Source organism: Mustela erminea, chromosome 9, assembly GCF_009829155.1.
Source record: "Mustela erminea isolate mMusErm1 chromosome 9, mMusErm1.Pri, whole genome shotgun sequence".
Classification (NCBI taxonomy): Eukaryota; Metazoa; Chordata; class Mammalia; order Carnivora; family Mustelidae; genus Mustela; species Mustela erminea.
In genome coordinates, this window is record NC_045622.1 from 77,778,441 (window position 1) to 77,799,243 (window position 20,803).

Below are 20,803 nucleotides of genomic sequence, written 5' to 3' on the forward strand. Positions count from 1 at the left end.
GAGAATATAAGTGTACACTTTTATTTCTCAGATATACTTGGACTTAAAATATGAGAAAAGACAGGATTCCAGCTCCTTGTGGAAATAGTGAACTTAAGACTTACTATGCAAGAAGTATTTCCAGTGGGAAAATAATGTCATTGGACCTCACTAATACAAAACAGAACAGAACTTATTTTATGCACTTTCAAAATTATGAATTTTTGAGTATGTATATATACAAATTCCATTGTATTCATTGTCCTTGAGTCTGATGTTGCCATTGTACAGTATTTTACAAGTCACATTGATCTCTTGGTTGAACCTGTTTCTCGCTCTCTCTTTTCTCTAGCCTGAGCAAACCATTCTTGGAAGGACTGAGAGCTCTCAAGTTGAGACAACAAAGGAAGAAAATTCGAACAACACTGAGTGCAATTCTCAAAATGTAAGAATAACTTAAAATGATTTTCATAGCAATCAACAGGAAAATAAGGGCATAAGAATTTTAACAATTCTAGTTCATGCCACCATGGAATATTCTATATGTGATATCTACTAGCTAAACATTATACTTTAAAATTTGAAAAAGCAAGTGTTCTTGGGATGTCCATGAAGTAGGTGTTCTGTTAGGAAAGATAACCAGACTCTTTGGAGTGCTATGAAATTGAGTTGTCAGAGAGGTAAGAGAGCCAAGAGGGTAACCACATGCCCAACAAAGACTTCCGGCTACAGCAAAGAAAATAAGGTAGAACAGATGCATAAATTAATGGAGTCTGTCCTTTTTCTTTTTATTGGCCGCCAAAGAGAATTTAGAAATATGAATTTCTCAACAATTTTGCCTTCAAATCTTTGTATATTTGAACATGTAACAATTTAGAACATAATAAAATTAATAAGAAGTAAAAATGAAAATCTCTGTGACATACTTGCAGATGAAGAACTCAGGAAGGTTTTTGGTAGGAAGGAACATTTTGCTAAAGCAAATAGGTCTCTGACAGTGTGAGTAAATGTGCAGAGACAAGAAACCATCAGAATAAAATGACTAGAGAAGAGAGTGCAGGAAGTAGTGGTATATATGCCTAAAAGGATAATTTGGGACTTAAATATGAAAGACTCTGGATTCCCAAGATAAAGAGTTTGGTCTGAGTTAAGGTTATAGTTGAGGTTTTCAAATGTTTATCTCCAATTAACTTATGAGATCATAGGGTTAATTTGAAGGAGAATGTTTTTATTTCTTGATATTTTCTTAAAACTACCAAAAAGTCATTTTGCAACATAGACATATACCAAATCATTATACTGTACACTTAAAACTGGGTTGTATCTTAATTGTGTATCACTTAAAAAAAAAAAAAAGGAAGGAAAATTAAAGAATTTTAGAAGCTACACCCTTGTAAGTAATGTTGAGTCTTATCCTTAGAAGTACCCACTTTGAGCTCTTAGATTAAGAGTAATTCAGTGGCCTTATTCCTGCCTCTGTACTGATCACAAGCATATGCACCTTGAACAAACTGTTCTTGTAATGAGGTGCTGGAAGCATCTAAAAGGGCAAAAGAGCTGGGACTTCACCAAGCTCACCAAACAAACAAAAAGATGGTCCCCTCTGGAGACAAAGCTGAAAAGTTCTATGGGTTTTGCCAAAAGGATTCCCAAAGCAAAGTTCTGATCTACTTTTCTTATCAGGAGTGAGATCTGCTGAAAATCATAAATTGTTGGTTGTTTGCTTGTTTGACTCTCCTTCTACTTTTATTGTCCTTTTTTGTCCCTAATAATTCCTTCTCCTTCAATAAGTCTCATAAGCAGCTGCTACCTTGTTGCAGGTCCTAATCTGGGTCCATTCAAAAATCTGCCTCCCCCTGCACCAAGGTGAATGCTCTCACTCTAATCTGACCTCTGTCTAGATCTTAGTCTTTTGAGTTTCTAGTTCTAAGAAGCTACACTTTGTCTTGCAGAGAGTGCTCAGTATTCATAGGTTAAGGACTCAATTACATTTCAAGTCTGTGAGAGTAATAGAGATGAAGGAAAGACACCAGATGTAAGCAGTAGGAATGAGTGGAACTGGTGTGAACATCAATTTTCAAATTTTAGAGCTGCAGTTCTTAGCTGTCCTCAAAATAGCATCACCTGGAGAGTTCTTAAAAAATATACCGATGCCCAGCTGATGCTGGAAAAATTAACTCAACATCTTGGCATGTGGGATCTAGACATTAGTTGTATTTATGTTTTCTATTACTCCAGGTGATTCTACTATGTGGTTGAGTTTTACTCACAATGTATTTCACATGTAAATGATAGTAAAAATCATGTGGGAGCTTTTAAAAATTAGGATTCTGAAAAATTCTTCAAGAAATTATAAATGAATAGGACTAAATGAAACCTCTATTTTTTTCTTTTTTGACATGGACCTGGTAAGCCTCTTCCCAACCCAGGTGATTCTGAGGTGGATGGTTTGTGAGCCATAATTTGAAAAACTTTGGTTTAGATAAGATATAATCGTTTCAGTATATTGTTTAGTAGTGGATTTTCTGCTACTCCTACTCTCTTATATTTACATTTTAAAGAGGGAGCTGCCTAAATTAGACTCATAATGGTAATATGAAATACTGTGTATGACTTTTGATAGTGTGTAGGAGAGATCCATTGCAAAACCCTTCATTTATTATGTAACCATATACAAGACCAGTGTTGATATAGGACTATGGAATTGATCAGAAAGCTGTTAGGTGACTTTATCCACTGCTAAGCTCCCCATGAGAACTCTAGTGGACCATCATTACCCCAAGCTACAGTAACCAGAGTATGATTAATTTTAAGCATGGAGAACTTAGTTCCTTTCCAGGATTCCCTAGTGTTAAGACCAATTCTGCTGATTATCTCAACTTACAGAAAGAAAGCAGGAAAATCTTTTTTTTTTTTTTTTTTTTAGATTTTATTTATTTATTTGAGAGAAAGAGAGAGCAACAGAGAGAGCACATGCAGGGGGAGAGGCAGAGGGAGAGGGAGAAGCAGATTCCCCACTGAGCTGGGAGACCGACATGGGGCTCCATCCCAGGACCTGGAGATCTCACGACCTGAGCTGAAGGCAGACCATCAGAACCACCCAGGCACCCCAAAGCAGGAGGATCTTTGGATCTATGAAAACTGCTGTTATTCAGCTTGTCTAAAATCACTCAGAATATTCTCATTTGTGTTTAATGCCATGAAATGTGGTTGCTTCCATTTTAATACAACAATGTGAAAATACCTTCAACTTCACTTTAATAAGCTGCAGACTCAGCTCCAATTTGGGCTGCTTTAATTGAATGTCCAAATGAGGTATCCAAACATAGTTTCATAAAATAAAAGCAAAATAAATTTACCCTTTTCTGAAAAAGGGATTAGTGCATTTTCTGTTGTAGGAAAGATAGTTATATTAGAATTATGGCCTCCTTATTGTCTTTATTTGGAGATTAAGTATGGTGTAAAGTGATGCGTATGGGTGCCAAATTGACAAGGGGTGAATTTGTGATGGTTAAGTTTATGCATCAACATGCTCAGAAGAGCTGGTAAAGCATTATTTCTAGATGTTTCTGATGGGTGTTCGCATAAGAGATTCACATGAAATCAGTAGACTAAGTAATTTAATTGGATTGGATAGGAATTTTCTAATCCCTTGAGGACCCACATAGAACAGAATGGTGGAAGAAGGGTGAATTCTTTCTCTCTTTGAGTTGGGACATGCATCTTCTGTGGTTGCACCTTCTGAGAGCTGTTGGTACTTTGGCCTTCCAACTTGGGGACTCAACCAGCAGCATACCCCCCACTTTTCCTCAATTTTCAGGTCTTTGGCCACAGCTCATCATCAGCTCCCCTGGTTCTCAATACTTAAGATATGGATTGAATTATATCACCCAGTTTCCTGATTCTCCAGCTTGCACAGGACATAGCATGACATATCTCAGCCTCCATAATTGCACGAACCAATTCCTATAATAAATCCCTTCTTATATATGTATGTGTATATCCTATTAATTTTTTTTCCTCTGGAGTACACTGACTAATACAATCATTTTTCCATATTTATATTCAGCATACTTTGGGTATATTTTGAAATAATTGACATCTGCATCTTATGGAAGAGGGTTTTTTTTTAATCAAATTAATCAATGCAACTTAAGTTTATACAGTGAAAGTACATGGTACTTGTTAAGGTAAATTTTCATATTACTGGCCTTAATTGGCAAAATTATAGTTGGCAGTTTTATTCCCATTTCTTTTTTTTTAATTTGTTTTTCTACTCTGTGAAATTAAAAAACCTAGAAACTACCAAATGAGGACATTTAAAAAGTAATGAAAGTATGAAAAATTAGGGATCTGAATAAAACCAGTAACAAAAATAGTTGAGAGAAGGAAACCAACAGAACATCAAACTGAGAAATCCAAAGGCCTTTGTGATCAAGTGAAGATACACAAGTAAAGACAAAAGTCTAATAGGGACCCTGACTTTCATGTTAATTAATTAAGGCAATTATATTGTTGTTATCAGATAAAATACAGGAGGAAAAATTGTATGAGTTAATTTTTGTCCATTTACTTCTAAACAGAAGAGGTTCATGCTCTCCTAATAACTAGAATGAACAAAAATGTACATTAGAGCTTATTTGTAAAACAATGATCATTTAAAAAAGCTTTGCTTGAGCTGTAATTTGCATGCGAAAAAATCACACATTTTTAAAAAGATTTCTTTATTTTAGAGAGAGAGAGAGCATACATGTGTGAGTTGGGGAGAGGGACAGAGGGAGAGAATCTTCAAGCAGACTCCCCTCTGAGCGAGGATCCTGTCTCATTCATGACCCATGAGATCAGGACCTGGGCTGAAACTACAAGTCACAAGCTTAATTGACTGAACCACCCGCATGCCCCCCAAACCACACATTTTTAAGCATATATTTAAGTTATTCATGAACTTGATTGAGTCGTGCAGCTGTTAGCACAATTCAGGTTTAGAACATGTCCATCACCCTAGTAATATCCCCATGCCTTTTTACAGTTCATCTCTATTCTCACCCTCAGCCCAGACAGACACTAACCTAGTTTCTATCTGTGTAGATTTGCCTCTTTATAAATTTTATATAAGTTCATCATATAACACGGAGTGGTTAGTTAGCATCTCATTTCCTTCACATAGTGTAAGGGTTTGGAGACTCCTCCATGTCATAACATGTATCAGGAGTTTGTTTCTTTCTGTTGCTGAATAGGATTTATTATGGGACTGTACCACATTTTCCTTATCCACTCATCAGTTGATACCTTTTGGGTTGTTTCTACTTTTTGGTTATTTTGATTATGACACTGTGAACATTCACATAAACATCATTGTGTGAACATAAGTTTTAATTTCTCTTGAGTAGATCCCTAGAAACAGAATGGGATATGATAATTTTTTTCCTGACTTTTTAAGAAACAAATGGTTTTCTGAAGTGTCTGCACTGTAAATGCAGTGTTTGCATTTATTACCTACTTTCCCTCTGCACTTTCTCCTCTCCCTGCTCATGCTCTCTCACCCCCCACTCAATAAATAAATAAAATCTTAAAAACAATTTGTTATAATGAATATACTCTCTCTATTGAATGGCTTTGGCACATTTGTGAAAAATAATTGATGAAAAATCTGAATTCCCTTCTCTACTTCAATTGCTTCATTGATCTATATATCTACCCTTAAGCCTGTACCATACTTTTCTCAATTACTGTAACTTTATGGAAAGTTTGAGATTGGAAAGTTAAACTCCCTTTACTTTGTTCTTGTCTTCAAGATTGCTTTGGCTATTTTTAATATCTTCCATCTCGTTGTTAATGTTAAGCTCAGGTTTTAATTATAATTTAAAAAAAAACTGTTGGGATTTTGACAGAATTTGCATTGAACCTATAGATTAATTTGGGGAGAATTATTGTCTTACAATATTGATTCTTCCAATATATAAACATTGGTTATCTCTTCATTTACTTACATCTTTTAAAATCTCCTCAGAAATATTTTGCAGATTTTCAGTGTATAAGCCTTGGGGCACCTGGGTAGCTCAGTGGGTTAAGCCTCTGCCTTCAGCTCAGGTCATGATCCCAGGGTCCTTGGATCGAGCCCTGCATAAGGCTCTCTGCTCCATGGGGGGCCTGCTTCCTCCCTCTCTCCCTCTGCTTGCCTCTCTGCCTACTTGTGATATCTCTCTCTCTCTGTCAAATAAATAAATAAAACCTTTAAAAAAAAATTCAGTGTATAAGCCTTGCACTTCATTTTCTTTATTCCTAATTTTTAAATACCTTTTGATGTTATTATGAGTGGAGTTGTTTCTTAATTTTATTTCCAGATTGTTAATTGCTAACACTTAGATGGGATTAATTTTTTGTATATTTATCCTGTAACAGATTAGAGTTTCAAGTGACCATGAGCTCCAACTCAAACTGAGGTGACATTTGCAAAACAACCACATGAAGTTGCAGTATTAATTTCAAATAATTGTAATGCTATATCCAGAATAAGGAAGAGAAATCCCTTATCTGATTTTACTTATCAGCCAAGACTGATAAAGCATGTTCCATTCTAGAAATGACACTGTTAAGCTCAACAACAACAAATGATATGTGTCAACTAGAGCTTGAGGGGAAAAGCTCAAGAGGAGATTCAGTATATAATGTTGATCAGTTTCATTTCTGTTTCAACCAGTTACCTGATGTGTAGCCATGACTTCTTAGCCCCTTTGAGGCTCATTTTCCTCCTCTGATAGAGGGAGATAATTGTTGCCTACCTTGTATAACTTGTTAAAGGTTCCAGTGAGATAGTCCAGCTTAATACCTAGTTTATCATGGACACATAGCAGGTCCTCAATAATTATCACTATCCATTCCTTTATGCAAAGCTATGCCTTTCACTTAAAACCTCAATAAATATTTTTGAATTGTATATTTTAGTCAATTTCTCAAAAGAAAAAAAACTATAATGTGAAATAGGAGCAGTCTTGTTCAGTGTCACTCTCCAGGGCAGAATCAGATGTTGCCAGTGAAAACAGCTATAAGGAGAATATTTCAATCAAATATAAAAGTGAACTCTTAATGAAAAGTATATGAACACAGAATCAGTCACTGAAAGACATAGTGTGTTATATGATTGAATAACAAAAACTGGGGCGCCTGGCTGGTACAGTCAGTTGGGCATCTGAGTCTTGTTTTCCACTTGGGTCATGATCTCAGACTTATGGTATCCAGCACTCCATCAGGAGCCGTGTTCAGTGCGGAGTCTACTTAAGATTGTCTCTCCCTCTCCTTCTTACCTCCTCCCTACCACCATTGGCTATCTCTCTCCCTCAAACAAATAAATAAATAAATCTTAAAAAAAATAATGAAAAACAACTGTTCTTAGGAAATGAAGACTAGTTTGGAGGAAAAGAACTATCATGTGAGCATCTCGTTCAATTCCAGGATTCTTTGATCATCAGCAACCTCACTGAGAGCTGATGAGAGAGCATACAATCTCTTGGGAAAAAATAGCAGAAGAGATGCATTTTGATTCCTTTTGGTAGATCTGATACTAAACAATATAGTAGAGAAAACCTTGAAATTACAAAAACCTAGATTTTAATGCCAACTTTCCTATTTTCTAACACTTTTGGCAAGTGATTTTATAATCTAGATCCCTTATCTATATAATGTAGATCGACGATTTTCAAACTTTTGCATGCCTATGATTTACCAGGTCAGCTGGTAAAACTGCTTGTGGTCAAGCTTCATTCCCATTGATTATTAATTAGTAGATCTGGGGCACAGCCCAGGAGTGGGTATTGTTCTAATTAACTTACCTAGATTTTCTTCTGTCAAAATTTCCTGGCAAACATTCTGAGAAAATTTGATGTTGGTCTCTTACAGGTTTGTCGTGATAATTGTATATGATATGAAATTAAATACACAGTATTCAGTTACATATTAGTTCATTCTTAAAAAGATGCTTCATAATTTAAATATTTGAGATCTTCATATTTTCAATGTCAAGATCCCAAACTTGGAATTTGAGATTATACATTTTCTTAGATATCTTGTGGCTTCATTCTATATCCTGCCCTGTGCAAGCCAGAAAGGGTCACCTAGGAAAATGTCTTTTGGATTCTTTGCCTTCTGCCTTTGTTTTAGTAGACTTAGAAAATTTTAAGTAGATCACCAAAGTCTTAACAGCATATTGGACTATCAGTTTGGTATGTGTTTAAATTATTTTGAAAAAGGCTTTACTTAAATGATAATAATAAAGACACACGGGGAAAGCAAAGGATGTACCTGCTCCATCCCATTTGTCTGAAGTTTGCCAATGAGTCTCATATTGTTTAATAGCAAATCAAGAATTAAAAACATTGCCCATTCAATTTTAATTTTCATTTAGGAATTAAGACATAATGTTAATGTAAATATGTTTCACAATATTTGTGACTCCTATAGGTGGCAAACATTTAATTTTTCTTAATGTGCTGAGAAAATTAAAAGCAGAATAGTTTGTTTGGCATCAAGAGGACAAGCTCTCTTTCTTCCTATCACACGGGCTTGCAAGTCCCTGACCAAAGGGAGTTTCTTTAACAGCAAGTATTAACTAGGGAAATGAGAGGGGGAAATGTGCAGAAAATAAATCTTAGAGCTGTGAGTAGAAAATGATGCCAGCTTTTTTTTTATGCTAAAACAATTTTGGCAGATATTTAACAAATCCTAGTTTGCTGTTATATCCAGTATTCATTGTATAGTATTTGATGGACCTGATGAGTGGTTGGCAGATGCTGCACTAACAAAATTTTCTAAGCAAGTCATGGCCTGCTATAATTGAGCTTAGAGACCACACAACAAACATTATCATTCTGGGTTACATTTCATCAGACATCTGAAAAGGTTGGCTTCATACAAGGATTTGTTACTGTGCTAGGGTAGTTCCTTCCAGAAGGGACAGTCATGCCTCCAGATAATGTAGAATGGTACATAGTTTCATAAGGTCTTCATGACAGATTTCTGTTTTGCTCGTTAGGTATAAATCTCCATGTTACCCTACTATAGCATCGATTTAAAGTTGCAAGAATGTGAACTGAAGTGTCAGTTCTTATCAGAAGTTGCATAGAAAGCATAATAACAATGGTTAACTTAGTAATGACTCCTGGGTACCTGGGTGGCTCATTCAGTTAAACATCTGCCTTAGCTCAGGTCATGATGTCGGGGTCCTGGGATTGGGCTCCATGTCAGACTCTCTGCTCAGCAGGAATCTGCTTCTCCTCTCCCGTTACGCCTCCCAAACCCTGCTTGTGCACGTGTTCTCTGCCTCGCTCGATCTCACTCACTTTCTTACTCTTTCTTTCTCAGTTGCTCTCTCTGTATCTCAAATAAATAGGTAAAATCTTTAAAAAGTAATAATTCTTTGATTCCCCCTGTCTTCCATGAAAACACCAAATGGCTTTCTCTTCTTGGTTCCCGTAGTGCTTGGTTTATACATGTATTTCATCCTGTATTGCAGTCCAGTTTGCATTTTGAATATTTGCACAGAGTTCATATTTTGCATTCGATAATAAATAATTTCCGGACAGAAACTATAAAAATATTGGTATTTTCTTCAGGACCAAGCAAAATGCTCATTTAGTAGGTATATATTAATATTTCTCTAAAACATCCAAAATTATGAAATTAGACAAGGCTGTGGTTTTCAAAAGCTTAGCTATTTCATAACAAGTACTAAATAGTGGGGCACCTGGATGGCTCAGTCAATTAAGTGGCTCCTTTGCCTCAGGTCATGATCCCAAGGTCCTGGGGTCAAGCCCCCCATCAGGCTCCCTGCTCAGTGGAAGTCTGCTTCTCCCTCTCCCACTTCCCCTGCTTGTGTTCCTTCTCTTGCTGTGTTGCTCTCTGTCAAATGAATAAAAAAAGGTCTGAAAAATAAATAAGTAAATAAATAAAGTACTAAATAATCCTTCTGGAATAAATATGACAAATTTACCATTATTAGTGTAGACAAATTTATTATTATTAGTGCGGAAAGGTGGCATCACAGAAAAACTTAGCCAAAATATATTTGTGTTTTTAAGTAACTTGGCACTTAATTCCATTTTTTTCTCCGTAATATTTGAAAAATTCCTTCTTTTTAGCATCTACCCTGTCACATATTTTATTTAAATATGCAGAATCAACTGGACTCTGTACCTGCCAGAGGTATTTTTTATTGGTAGAATTTCAGATTTCCCCGTTATATCTTGCATTAATTAGTCTGAGTTCTTTTAGTGTTTTAGGGAAAGATCGTAAGAGTTGTTATAACTAATCTCTCCTGTGAAGTAGGACCAAATGTTTAATACTAATACCAAAGTTATAGTGATCACAAGGATTAGAGATGTAAGCTCAAGGACTTTAAATGAATTTCTGATAATTCATTCCATTAGCTTTAATTCTTAAAATACTATTCATTATTTCCGAGAGAAGGAATAGAGTGTAATTTAAAATAAACAAAATGCAGAATAAGCCATTTTCCTTTCATAGGCTTTCCAATGATTATTAATTCAGTCATAGAGCTCATTGTGATTTTTGTTAAATGAACATTTGTTAAGAGCAAACCCTGGGGTGCTAAATAATGAGCCGCGGTTCAAGAAGGATCACAAGGCAAGGGAAAGTGAAATAAAGGACCTCATTAGTCACAAGTTTTGGAGGAAGTACAATGCATAAGTCACTGGGGCACATGGGGAGGTCAAGGCAGGGGGCAGGCAGAAAGGAGCCCCAGGACCTGAGGCACATGTAGTTTTTTTAGGGTCGGTGGGTAGAGTGCTTTGGGAGTCCTTGGCAAGGCCTGACAGGTCAGTTTAAGCTAAACAGAACCAGAGTCTTGTTAAGATCTAAAGAAGGGGAAAGAGGGAGAGACTTATCTAAGGAACAGAAAACGGGAAGTTGGGGGTGGGAGGGGGAGGGTAGCAGACAGGAAAGGCCTTTTATCCCTGGTCTTTGCGGAAGTCATATCAGGAATTCACAGTTTCTTATGACCCTGCTGGCTGTTATCTGGGACCTGCCCTCCTAAGAAAGGCTGGAGTCACTTCCAGGTCCCCACAGACCTCTAAGCCACACAAAATGGATGCTGAAGCAGCAATATTATAGAAATTTAGCTAGACTCTTAAAAGTGCCCTTTTAAAAAGGTCATTCTAAATATGACTTTATTTTCATAATTTCTAAATGGGATATTTGCATTGAAGCCAAAGGCGTGCCTATATCGTAATGAAGATAATTTTTGAAAAAGATTTTATTTATTTATTTGAGAGAGAGAATGAGCATGAGTTGGGGGGAGGCTCAGAGGGAGGAGAAACAGGCTCCTTGTGGGCCTTCAACGTACAGCTCCATCCCAGGACACTGGAATCAAGACCTGAGCCAAAGGCAGATGCTTAACTGACTGAGCCACCCAGGCGCCCCATAATGAAAATCTTTTAAGACGACTCAGTGCCCAGGTTAAATTAGTTAGAGTGATCTGATGATTTTGCATTGAGGAGGGGAAAAACAAAACAAAAAGAATAAAGGCATCCAAGTTTAAAGCTATTTAGGATTAATGAACAGTAGGTTAATAAGACTTTCTTTTTCTTGCCCTATTAGATCATAAACAGAAAAGCATGAGACAGGACGAGACAGAAAGAGCCACAGACTTGGGGGGAGGAGTGGCGACAGCAAAGTCTTTGGCAGCGTCAAAATTCTCTAATGACCAGGGCCAGTGTGTTCATACCAGGGTTGTGAAATTGAAGTGACTGAGTATCAGTGTTTCCATTCGCATAGGATCCAAATATTTATTGACAAAAGAGAGACATTTGATTGAAGGAAGCAGAAGCTGAGGAAGGAAAAGAAATGATAGAAACCAAACTTAACTGAGCACCTATAATGTGCAAGATACTCCATTAAGAACAATTATATATTTTAATTTAATAAATTTAATTTAATTTAATCTCTTCCAGCAACCCTCTCAAATAGATCCTATTTTGATTACCTTATAGATAAGATATCTTACTTTATCAGGAAGATAAAGTAACTTTTCCAATTCCAAACAGCTTGTAAAGGCTATAGGAATTCTAACCTGGGATGGCCTAACTCTTCACTCCATGCATCTAGCCAAGTTCCCTGTTTTATCTCATTTCACACTGATATCACTTTTGAATACCAGCATTATTATCCACATTCACAAATGAGGAAAAAGCAAGGTTAAGTTGGTATTTTCCAGACTTCATTCTATTGGCAAATGCCAGCCTGGGATGAAGTTCAAAGATGTAGAAAATGAATAAAGAGTCAAATAACAAAATATTAATGTATTTTCCATGAGCCAATCAATCAATCTCTCTCTGTCTCCCTCTGCCCCTCAAGAATAATTCCCTTTGACTCTGGATCCTTTATATATATTTTGGTATTAAAATGCTCTTTCTTTTCTCAAACACTGTTGAAATATAGGAGTGTGTTTGTTTGGTTGCTTTATTTATTCCAGTGTCAAAATTTGAAGCTGACAGTCCTGATGTTTATTATTAGTGTTTAACTTTATTCTTTTATAAAATACTAAAGTCTAGGAAACTCAATGTTTATTAACTTATCCCATTGTCACAGACATGGGAGGTGGAATTGGGACTCAAATTTACTTACACATGGCTCCAAAACCTGGTATTTCCACATTAAAATGAAGGTCCTTGGGATGTCTGGGTAGCTCAGTCAGTTGGGTCTCCAGCATGATTTCAGCTCAGGTTGTGATCTCAGGATCATGAGATCGAGCCCTGTGTCAGACTCCCTGACACTACTTTTTCATCAAATAATTGTGTACATAATCATGTATGTGGCTCACACAGTTTGGAAGGAAAAGTAGTTCTACAGGAACTTTTTCAGATGCATTTGCATTAATACAGTGCCATTCTCATGTCATTGAAAAAAAATGACATGACCTAATTACACCAAAAAAGTATAAGTCATCATTATAATAGTAAGCTATTTTTTTTCTGTCAAACAAGGAAACAAACAAAAATTATGCATGTATTGTTGGCTCCAGCATGATGAATTGACTATATGATATGGTATGTTTATAGAGTATCTTATATGTATCAGGTACTTTGTTCCAGGTGATTTACAAATTTACTGTTACCTTCATTATCATCATTGCTACTACAGGATATTGAGACCTTAATAGTAAAAGGCCCTGAGTTAAGTGCTTCAAGTCATTCTCTTACATAATCCTTACACACATTTATAAAATAATATTGTTCTACATTTTACAGATAGGGATATTTAGATTGAGGGAAAAAATGAATCATTTATTGCAGACCACGAAGCTAATAAGCCTTAGATTTAAGGATCTGAATAAGACAGACTTCTTAGCCCACAGGTTTAACCATTACCTTATTCTGTTGAGTCATAAAATCTCTTGTGTAAAATAGTACTTCTCACTTCTTTACAAGATTGGAAGTTCTACTCCAGGTTGTACCAGAAAGAATTAAAAGAATGAAAGTCAGTAATTATTCTAGGAAGTATTGAGGAACGAGGCAAAAAAATAAAGTCAGTGGGGAAAAAAAGTACTGTATATGGGTGTGTATTTAACAACAGTAATAAAAAGAAAATCTATGAGCCTGAGTAAGTGACAGCAGAGACTCATTCTCTTAATGCCCAGTCATTTGTCTTCTGAGGCTTGGCTGTAGTTCATCAAGGTGAGTCTGAAGGCCACACTCCTATATCACATCTCCCTTGTTTAAGAAAACAGTCTCCAAATTCCTCATCCCATCCATCTCCCCAGTCTTCTGTACTTTATAGGCAATGGGAAATCACAAATTTGTGTATAGGTGGTATTTTTCTTTTTTTTTTTTCTTTTTTTTTTTTTTTAAAGATTTTATTTATTCATTAGACACAGAGAGATCACAAGTAGGCAGAGAGGCAGGCAGAGAGAGAGAGAGAGAGGAGGAAGCAGGCTCCCCGCGAAGCAGAGAACCCGACGCGGGACTCGATCCCAGGACCCTGAGATCATGACCTGAGCCGAAGGCAGTGGCCTAACCCACTGAGCCACCCAGGTGCCCCATAGGTGGTATTTTTCTAATTTGTTTTGATTTGATTGATTTTTTTATGCAGAGAGTTGGCCTGATGAAATATGTTAGGAAGACTTTTCTGGAGGTTGAGTGGCAGATGGATTGGAGAAAATAAGGTTAGAGAGAATTGGATAGTTTAGTTCAATAATCTAGGAAGGAAATAAAAGGATAAACCCCATGATTTCTGAAAGATAGAGGAGATTAGAGTCTAACATACTGAATTACTTTAATAAAAAATGGTTTACCGACTTACCCATGGAAAGACTGTCAGCTGTGCTCATCTGCAAGTTTCAATTCTGCAAGCCAAGATAACAGAACCCCCAAACAATGAGCTCTCCTGAATGTATATGTAACAATTAAGCTATATTACATGTTGTTGTTCTTGTTACTTTTCTTAGATTCTGACCAATGCTTATGAGGGGAAAAGTGTCAAGATTTACTATCTCTTGAGTTGAGCTGTGATGAGAAGTTAAACATATTTTGATGGCAGGTGGTGTAGAAGTTTCAGACACACACAGAATGCAAACCATTTGAATATGGACATTTTTTGTTACTGTTCTTTCCGTTGCGTGATTCAGTTTAGTAATGGACTCATGAAATAAGTTCTGAAACTCCAACGCCAGATCTTTGAGTATTTAAATCTAATTTCTGAAAAATTTAACCAAGTTTCAATTTCCTGTCACCCTTGTGACTTGAAGGAAAAGGGAGAGGCCTGATGGGTCCTAGTGGTCTCCGGTACAGTGCGAATGACAGACAAGTGCTCATAAAAATGGTAGATACAAAACTGTCGCTGGGGGAAGAAGGTTCTGGTGAGGGATGGAGGGTTTTGTTTTGGTTTGGTTTGGCTGTTTGTTTTTTAAAGATTTATTTATTTATTTGAGAGAGAATGCATGCATGCATGATGGGGGTGGGGCAGAGGGAGAGAATCTTCAAGCAAACTCCCCACTGAGTGCAGAGCCCAATGCCGATGTGGGGCTCAGTCTCATTACCCATGAGATCATGACCTGAGTGAGGGATGGTGTTTTTTAAGCAGTGCTGTATGGACTGTACACTTTAGAGCCCTATTAATGAATCTCTCTTTTTTTTTTTAAGATTTATTTATTTACTTACTTATTTACTTAAAATACTTATCAGTGAGAGTACATGTACACAAGCAGGGGGAGCGGCAGGCAGAGGGAATATCAGGCTCCCTTCTGAGCAAGGAGCCTGATGTGGGGACTCTATCCCAGGACTCTGGAAATCATGACCTGAGCCAAATGTGGATGCTTAATGAACTGAGCCAGGCAGACGTACCTTTTCTTTTCTTTCTTTTATCTTTTTTCTTTTTTTTTAAAGATTTACTAATCTCTTTAGATTCCAACATAGAGAAAGCATTGGCTTATAAACTTCCTTTGATAAGTAGGCATATCATTGCCGGATATTTACAGTATACCTGTCTCTCATAATTGCAAAATTGAATATACATATCACTGCTTGGCCTACAAGTTCTTCTGTGAACCATCCCTATTCTAGTTATCTCTCAGTAGTGACTATCTCCTGGCCTCAACACTGTTAGCATTGATGTGTTCTCCCACCCCAGGAATATTTTGTGTTAAAAATCATGTCTTTAGTAAAACTATAAAATGCAACATGGCAATTAAGATGTTATAAATTAATGTTATAAATTAAGATGTTATAAAGGTAAATAATAATGTGAGAAAAAAGTAGTATAGAATCTTAAAAAAATCCCTCATTCACAGCAAGGTGGACATAGGTTTAATTGGCAACAATACCTTTATGGCCTTGAGAGCATTATAGAGCTGTTGATCTCCTCATGTGTAAATATGAGGGGTTGAGATGAAGGGGGACAAAGAGATTAGATAATAAAATGTGAAAGGAGGACTGTTATTAAACAGAGAATTTTAAGACAGTGAAAGAGCCAGCAATAATAGCCACAAAGACACTGGGAGAAAGAATTGGGAAAGATGGGGCGCCTGGGTGGCTCAGTCAGATAAAGCCTCTGCCTTCGGCTCAGGACATGATCCCAGGGTCCTGGGATCAAGCCCGGCATCAGGTTCTCTGCTCAGCAGGGAGTTTTCTTCCCCTACTCTCTCTCTGCCTGCCTCTCTGCCTACTTCTGATCTGTCAAATAGATAAATATATAAAACCTTTAAAAAAAAAAGAATTGGGAAAGAGATTATCCGTTATTATTACATTTTTTTAAAAAACATCTGTATATTAAGTTCACACATTTATTTTTATTTTTTTAAAAGAATTTATTTATTTATTTGACAGAGAGAGATCACAAGTAGGCAGAGAGGCAGGCAGAGAGAGAGGAGGAAGCAGGCTCCCCACTGAGCAGAGAGCCCAATGTGGGACTCGATCCCAGGACCCTGAGATCATGACCTGAGCCAAAGGCAGAGGCTTAACCAACTGAGCCACCCTGGCACCCCACATTTATTTTTAAATTATAACCCCCCAAAGAGTTTTTATTTACAATTTAACTACCACCTACCTTCACAAAGTATGGAACCAATACATTAACTATAGTTCAATTTTCAAAACAAAGGTAAAGCAATACAGTAAGTTACGTCAGGCTCACGTGATATCACATAAAGGTCTTTTGCCATAATATCTGTATTAGTTTCCAGTTACCAATCATCATGGAGTGAATGGCTGTAAGAGACACTAATTATCTCTCACTTTCCATGGGTCAGGAGTCTGGCAAGTGTTAACTAGGTCCTGCTCATGGAGTCACAAGAACAAAATTAAGGAGTTGGCCAGTAGCAATCTCAAGCCTGTGTTTCATTGGATGAAGCCTTAAATATATCAACATCATTTTCCATACCTTGAAACTTCTATTTTTCTCATCCTTTCTTTAAAAAGACGTACTTATTTATTAGAGAGAGAGTGTGTGGTCACGCCCACATGCACGTGGTGGGAGGAGCAGAGGGAGAGAATCTTTCAAGCAGATTCCCCCTGCCCCACTCCCCAGAGTGGGGAGTCCAAAAGCAGGGCTCTGACTTACCGCCCATGAGATCATGCCCTGAGTTGAAACCAAGAGTCAGACACTTAACTGACAGAGCCACTCAGGGGCCTCTCTCGTCTTTTTTCCTCCCCTCCCCCCAAAAAAACCATTGTGTTAATTTTATTATTATTTTTATCTATAGTGTCAGAAGAGAAGCGTTAGCCCTAAGTGATTTTGCCTCCCTCCAAATCAGCACTCATGTCTCCATTTTCTTCTCTCTCCCCCTTCTTCCCTCTTTCACTTCTGTGTGTGGGAATTACATGACTGCTGATTCTGCCCATGCCTCATGTGCAATGTCAGTGTCACTCATCGTAATTGTTGGTGTGTACTCCTTAACAACGCTAATACTAATATGAAAGAAAGTAGAAGAGGGAGAAAGGGGAGAATGTTTATTGTTAGAATTTATACTGAATATTTTTGTATGTTTTCTCATAATAATTCTGTGAAGTAGCTCCATTTTACAGCTGGAGAACTGAGGCCCAGAGATAAGTAACTTATTGAGTTATTTTATCAAGATCACCAATGAATAGACATTAGAGCTAAACCTCAAACCAAAGTCTATTTTACTCCCAAAGCTTTGTAACCATGTGTCTTTTTTTTTTTTTTTTTTTTTTTTGTCTTCCTTAAGTACAGTTGTCTGGAATTTTTGGCAGTCTGGGTAATGTTGGCAACCAATGGGAGAGGGTTCCATGAAGAAACACCCCCTTTATGTTTTCACCAATGAATGTGCACTTTATCAGTGGCTACAGGGTTGATAAGATGCTTATTAAGGCATGATACCTGCAAGTTATAATTATGTTGCTCTTACATCTGTTGCCTCTCTGAGAAACACTAAGAATTTTATGAAATTCATCTCATGAAATTTCTACAGTGCCTGTGAGGCACAGAAAAAATAAATAAATAAATTTAAAGGTAGTGTTTATTAGAAGATCAAAGTATCAAAAAAAGTTCACATTATCTTTCAGCCATATAACATTTTCTTTAATGTTGAAGTTTAATAAGTTTTCATTGTTCAGATGATCAAAGCCTTGTCTGAAATAGTCAGCTATGCTTGCATTAATGAAAGAAAAAACTCCACTGCAAATCCTATAGTCTCTTCCTCATGAGAATGACCTCAAGTGAAGCACCACACAAGACAGTGTTTTGAGGTTAAATAGATTTAGGAAATTGCTCTATGTCCTTCTAAGAGATTTGTAATGTATTTGTGCATTATGAAGAAGTGAATTTCAAATTTGACTGTGCATTTGAATTATTGAAGTGTTAATTAAAAATGCAAACCCCATAGTCACTGGACTGAACTACCACCCAGGAGTGTTAACGTTTTAACAATCACCCTATGTAATTATGTGGACAAGTCATTGAAGACCAGAACTTTAGGAAATTGCATGCTAAAGGCCTTGAGAAGAACTACTTTAAATACAACTGTTCAATGTTTAAATAAACTTTTCCCCCAAACATGTAAGACCTACAAATGTCATTATTCTAAAATATATTTTGGGAAGGCTTATACTTTTCAAGATACTTTCTGCATTGATCATATTTTTTGAGCTTGATTGCATACAATTATTTGTTAATTTCTCAAAGGCTAAATGTAAGCCAGTTGTATTATCACAACAAAAGTAGAATAACTATAACATTCTAAAGAAATTTTAGAGTCCAGATGTAATTCAAACCTACAGAACATAAAAACAAGCATGTTAATTAGTTAGTGTACAAGGTTCCTCTGTGCCTCTGCCTACAATTCCTTGGGATAAGGTAGCCAAGGTTTGACTACTGATTTCTATTATTATAGTTGTTATCTTACTTTGCTACTACAATGTAGGCTTCTATAGAAAAAGGGACTCTTTTTAACCATATTGGAGTCTCAAATAAACAAATCTGATCATATAAAAAATCAGGTGTTTATTGAAATTCTGAAGGACTAAAATATTTTCATAAGCAATGAATTTCATAGCCAATCATATTTTCATTATTATTTATTCAGAGTTTCATATTGGCTCCTTGTTATCTGTTGGCCTCAAGTTGGAAGGTACAGCCGATAAATGTCACCTCTATCTTCAAGGATCTTACAATATATTAAGCAGCTAGACATGCTTATACATATAAAAACATTGTTAAGTGATCCAGTTTTTATATGCATTGTACCTTTAGAGCAGGAAAGTATGACTGAGTGCATCTACTGGTGGAAACGACATTCTAGGGAAGGCATGAATAGCTGGTTGTCAGGATGTCACAGTGGAGAGAGATTTTGAGGAAGGTGAGGTGGCTGGCATACATATAGGCATGGAATGGTAAAGGAATGTAGTGTGTATTCCACTAAGAGCAATACAGTGCCAGAATAGGAAGCATATGAAAAGAACTTTGCTCTAAAATCTGAATTGGACTAGATTAAGTCTCCTGTAGAACCTCTTTAGTTGTCATCTACTTGTGGAATTTATAAGATGTTGGGTTTTGAAGGCCATTTTGGTCTCCTCCTTACTGTCAGATCCCAAGGAAACAAATGGACTTGTTCAAGTTCAGAGCTACCCAGTGGCTATGGACTCTTCGACTCCTGGGCTCTGCTGTACACATGGAAAGGATTAGAAGAAATCACTGCCACCCCCCAAAAAGAAGCACAGTCTTACAATGAACAGTGTTTGTAGTTACTTTGAAAATATGTTTAAAATAAAGATTAAGAAGAGATGCCTGTTTAGCTCAGTCAGTTAGGCATCTGCCTTGGACTCAGGTCATGATCCCGGAGTCCTGGAATCAAGCCCCGCGTGGGACTCCCTGCTCAGCACAGAGCTTGCTTCTCCCCCTGCCCCTCACCCCACTCTCGCTCTCTCACTCTCAAATAAATAAATCTTAAAAAAAAAAAAAAAGAGGAAGAGAAAAAAAGGAGGGAGGAAGAATGAAAGACAGTATGGAAAGGGGGAAGAGAAGAGAAGCAGACAGGGAAGGAAGGAAGGGAGGGAGGGAAGGAGAGAAGCAGAGAGCACGGCAGAAAGGGAAGGAAGGGAAAGTCATTATTTTACCCTTGGTTAAAATGGAAACGAATCCCAATTGGAATACGCGGCCAGCAGTTCTTCTTCAAAACTGTTGAGGCTAATAAAGAAGATGAGAATTCCTCATTAGTAAAATATAAGATTTTATTTTTCAAAATAAGATCTTTTTTAAGGTACCCAGGAGGTTTTGCTAGACAGTTGTTGACTAGACTGTTAAAATTGCTTCGGGGCTTGCGGTACTCATGTTCCTGCAGGTGTACGGACCACTGACAGATCTAAGTCTTTGAGTCCAGATGTATCACAGATACAACAGTTCTATAATTCTTTACTTCAGTTTAACTGCTTTTGCAAAGAAAGAGCTTTCCACTGGAACGGAATTTTGTTGTAGTAGCTGATCTTCATAAGCATCACGAAGATCCCCAAACCACCTGTGAGTGCTCGTTCTTTCCTTGGGTTCCCACTCAGGGTGTGATGAGTTTGTCTCTAGCTTGCCCTTTCAGCTTGCGTCAAAGTAAAGGAAGTTTCTCAGTCGGAAGAATTCAAGGGAATTTTTCTATCCCCTCCTTCATTTAATTTAACTACATTGATCTATTTTCATTTGCAGCTTTTACAAGAGGGCAGGACCTGCTCAACGAAGCACAAAGTCGTTCCCCTAATCAATGCTACTGCAGAGCCAGTGACTGCCCCAAAGGTATTTTATTTGTTTGTTTTGATTTTGTCAGGAAGAACTCAAATCCTTTGGGTCCAGTGATTTTCTCTAGCTGAAGCAGGGATGT

The 20,803-nt window shown here is 37.0% G+C and overlaps 1 protein-coding gene across 1 annotated transcript in view; it reads left to right on the forward strand.

Moving 5' to 3' along the window:
• The window catches only part of LUZP2 (leucine zipper protein 2), a 495,906-nt gene that overhangs the window by 470,861 nt on the left and 4,242 nt on the right, over positions 1–20,803 (forward strand). Inside the window, exons 10-11 of the mRNA XM_032358537.1 lie at positions 332–424; positions 20,632–20,718. Of these exons, the coding sequence (XP_032214428.1) occupies positions 332–424; positions 20,632–20,718 (180 nt within the window). The remainder of the gene's footprint in view (positions 1–331; positions 425–20,631; positions 20,719–20,803) is intronic.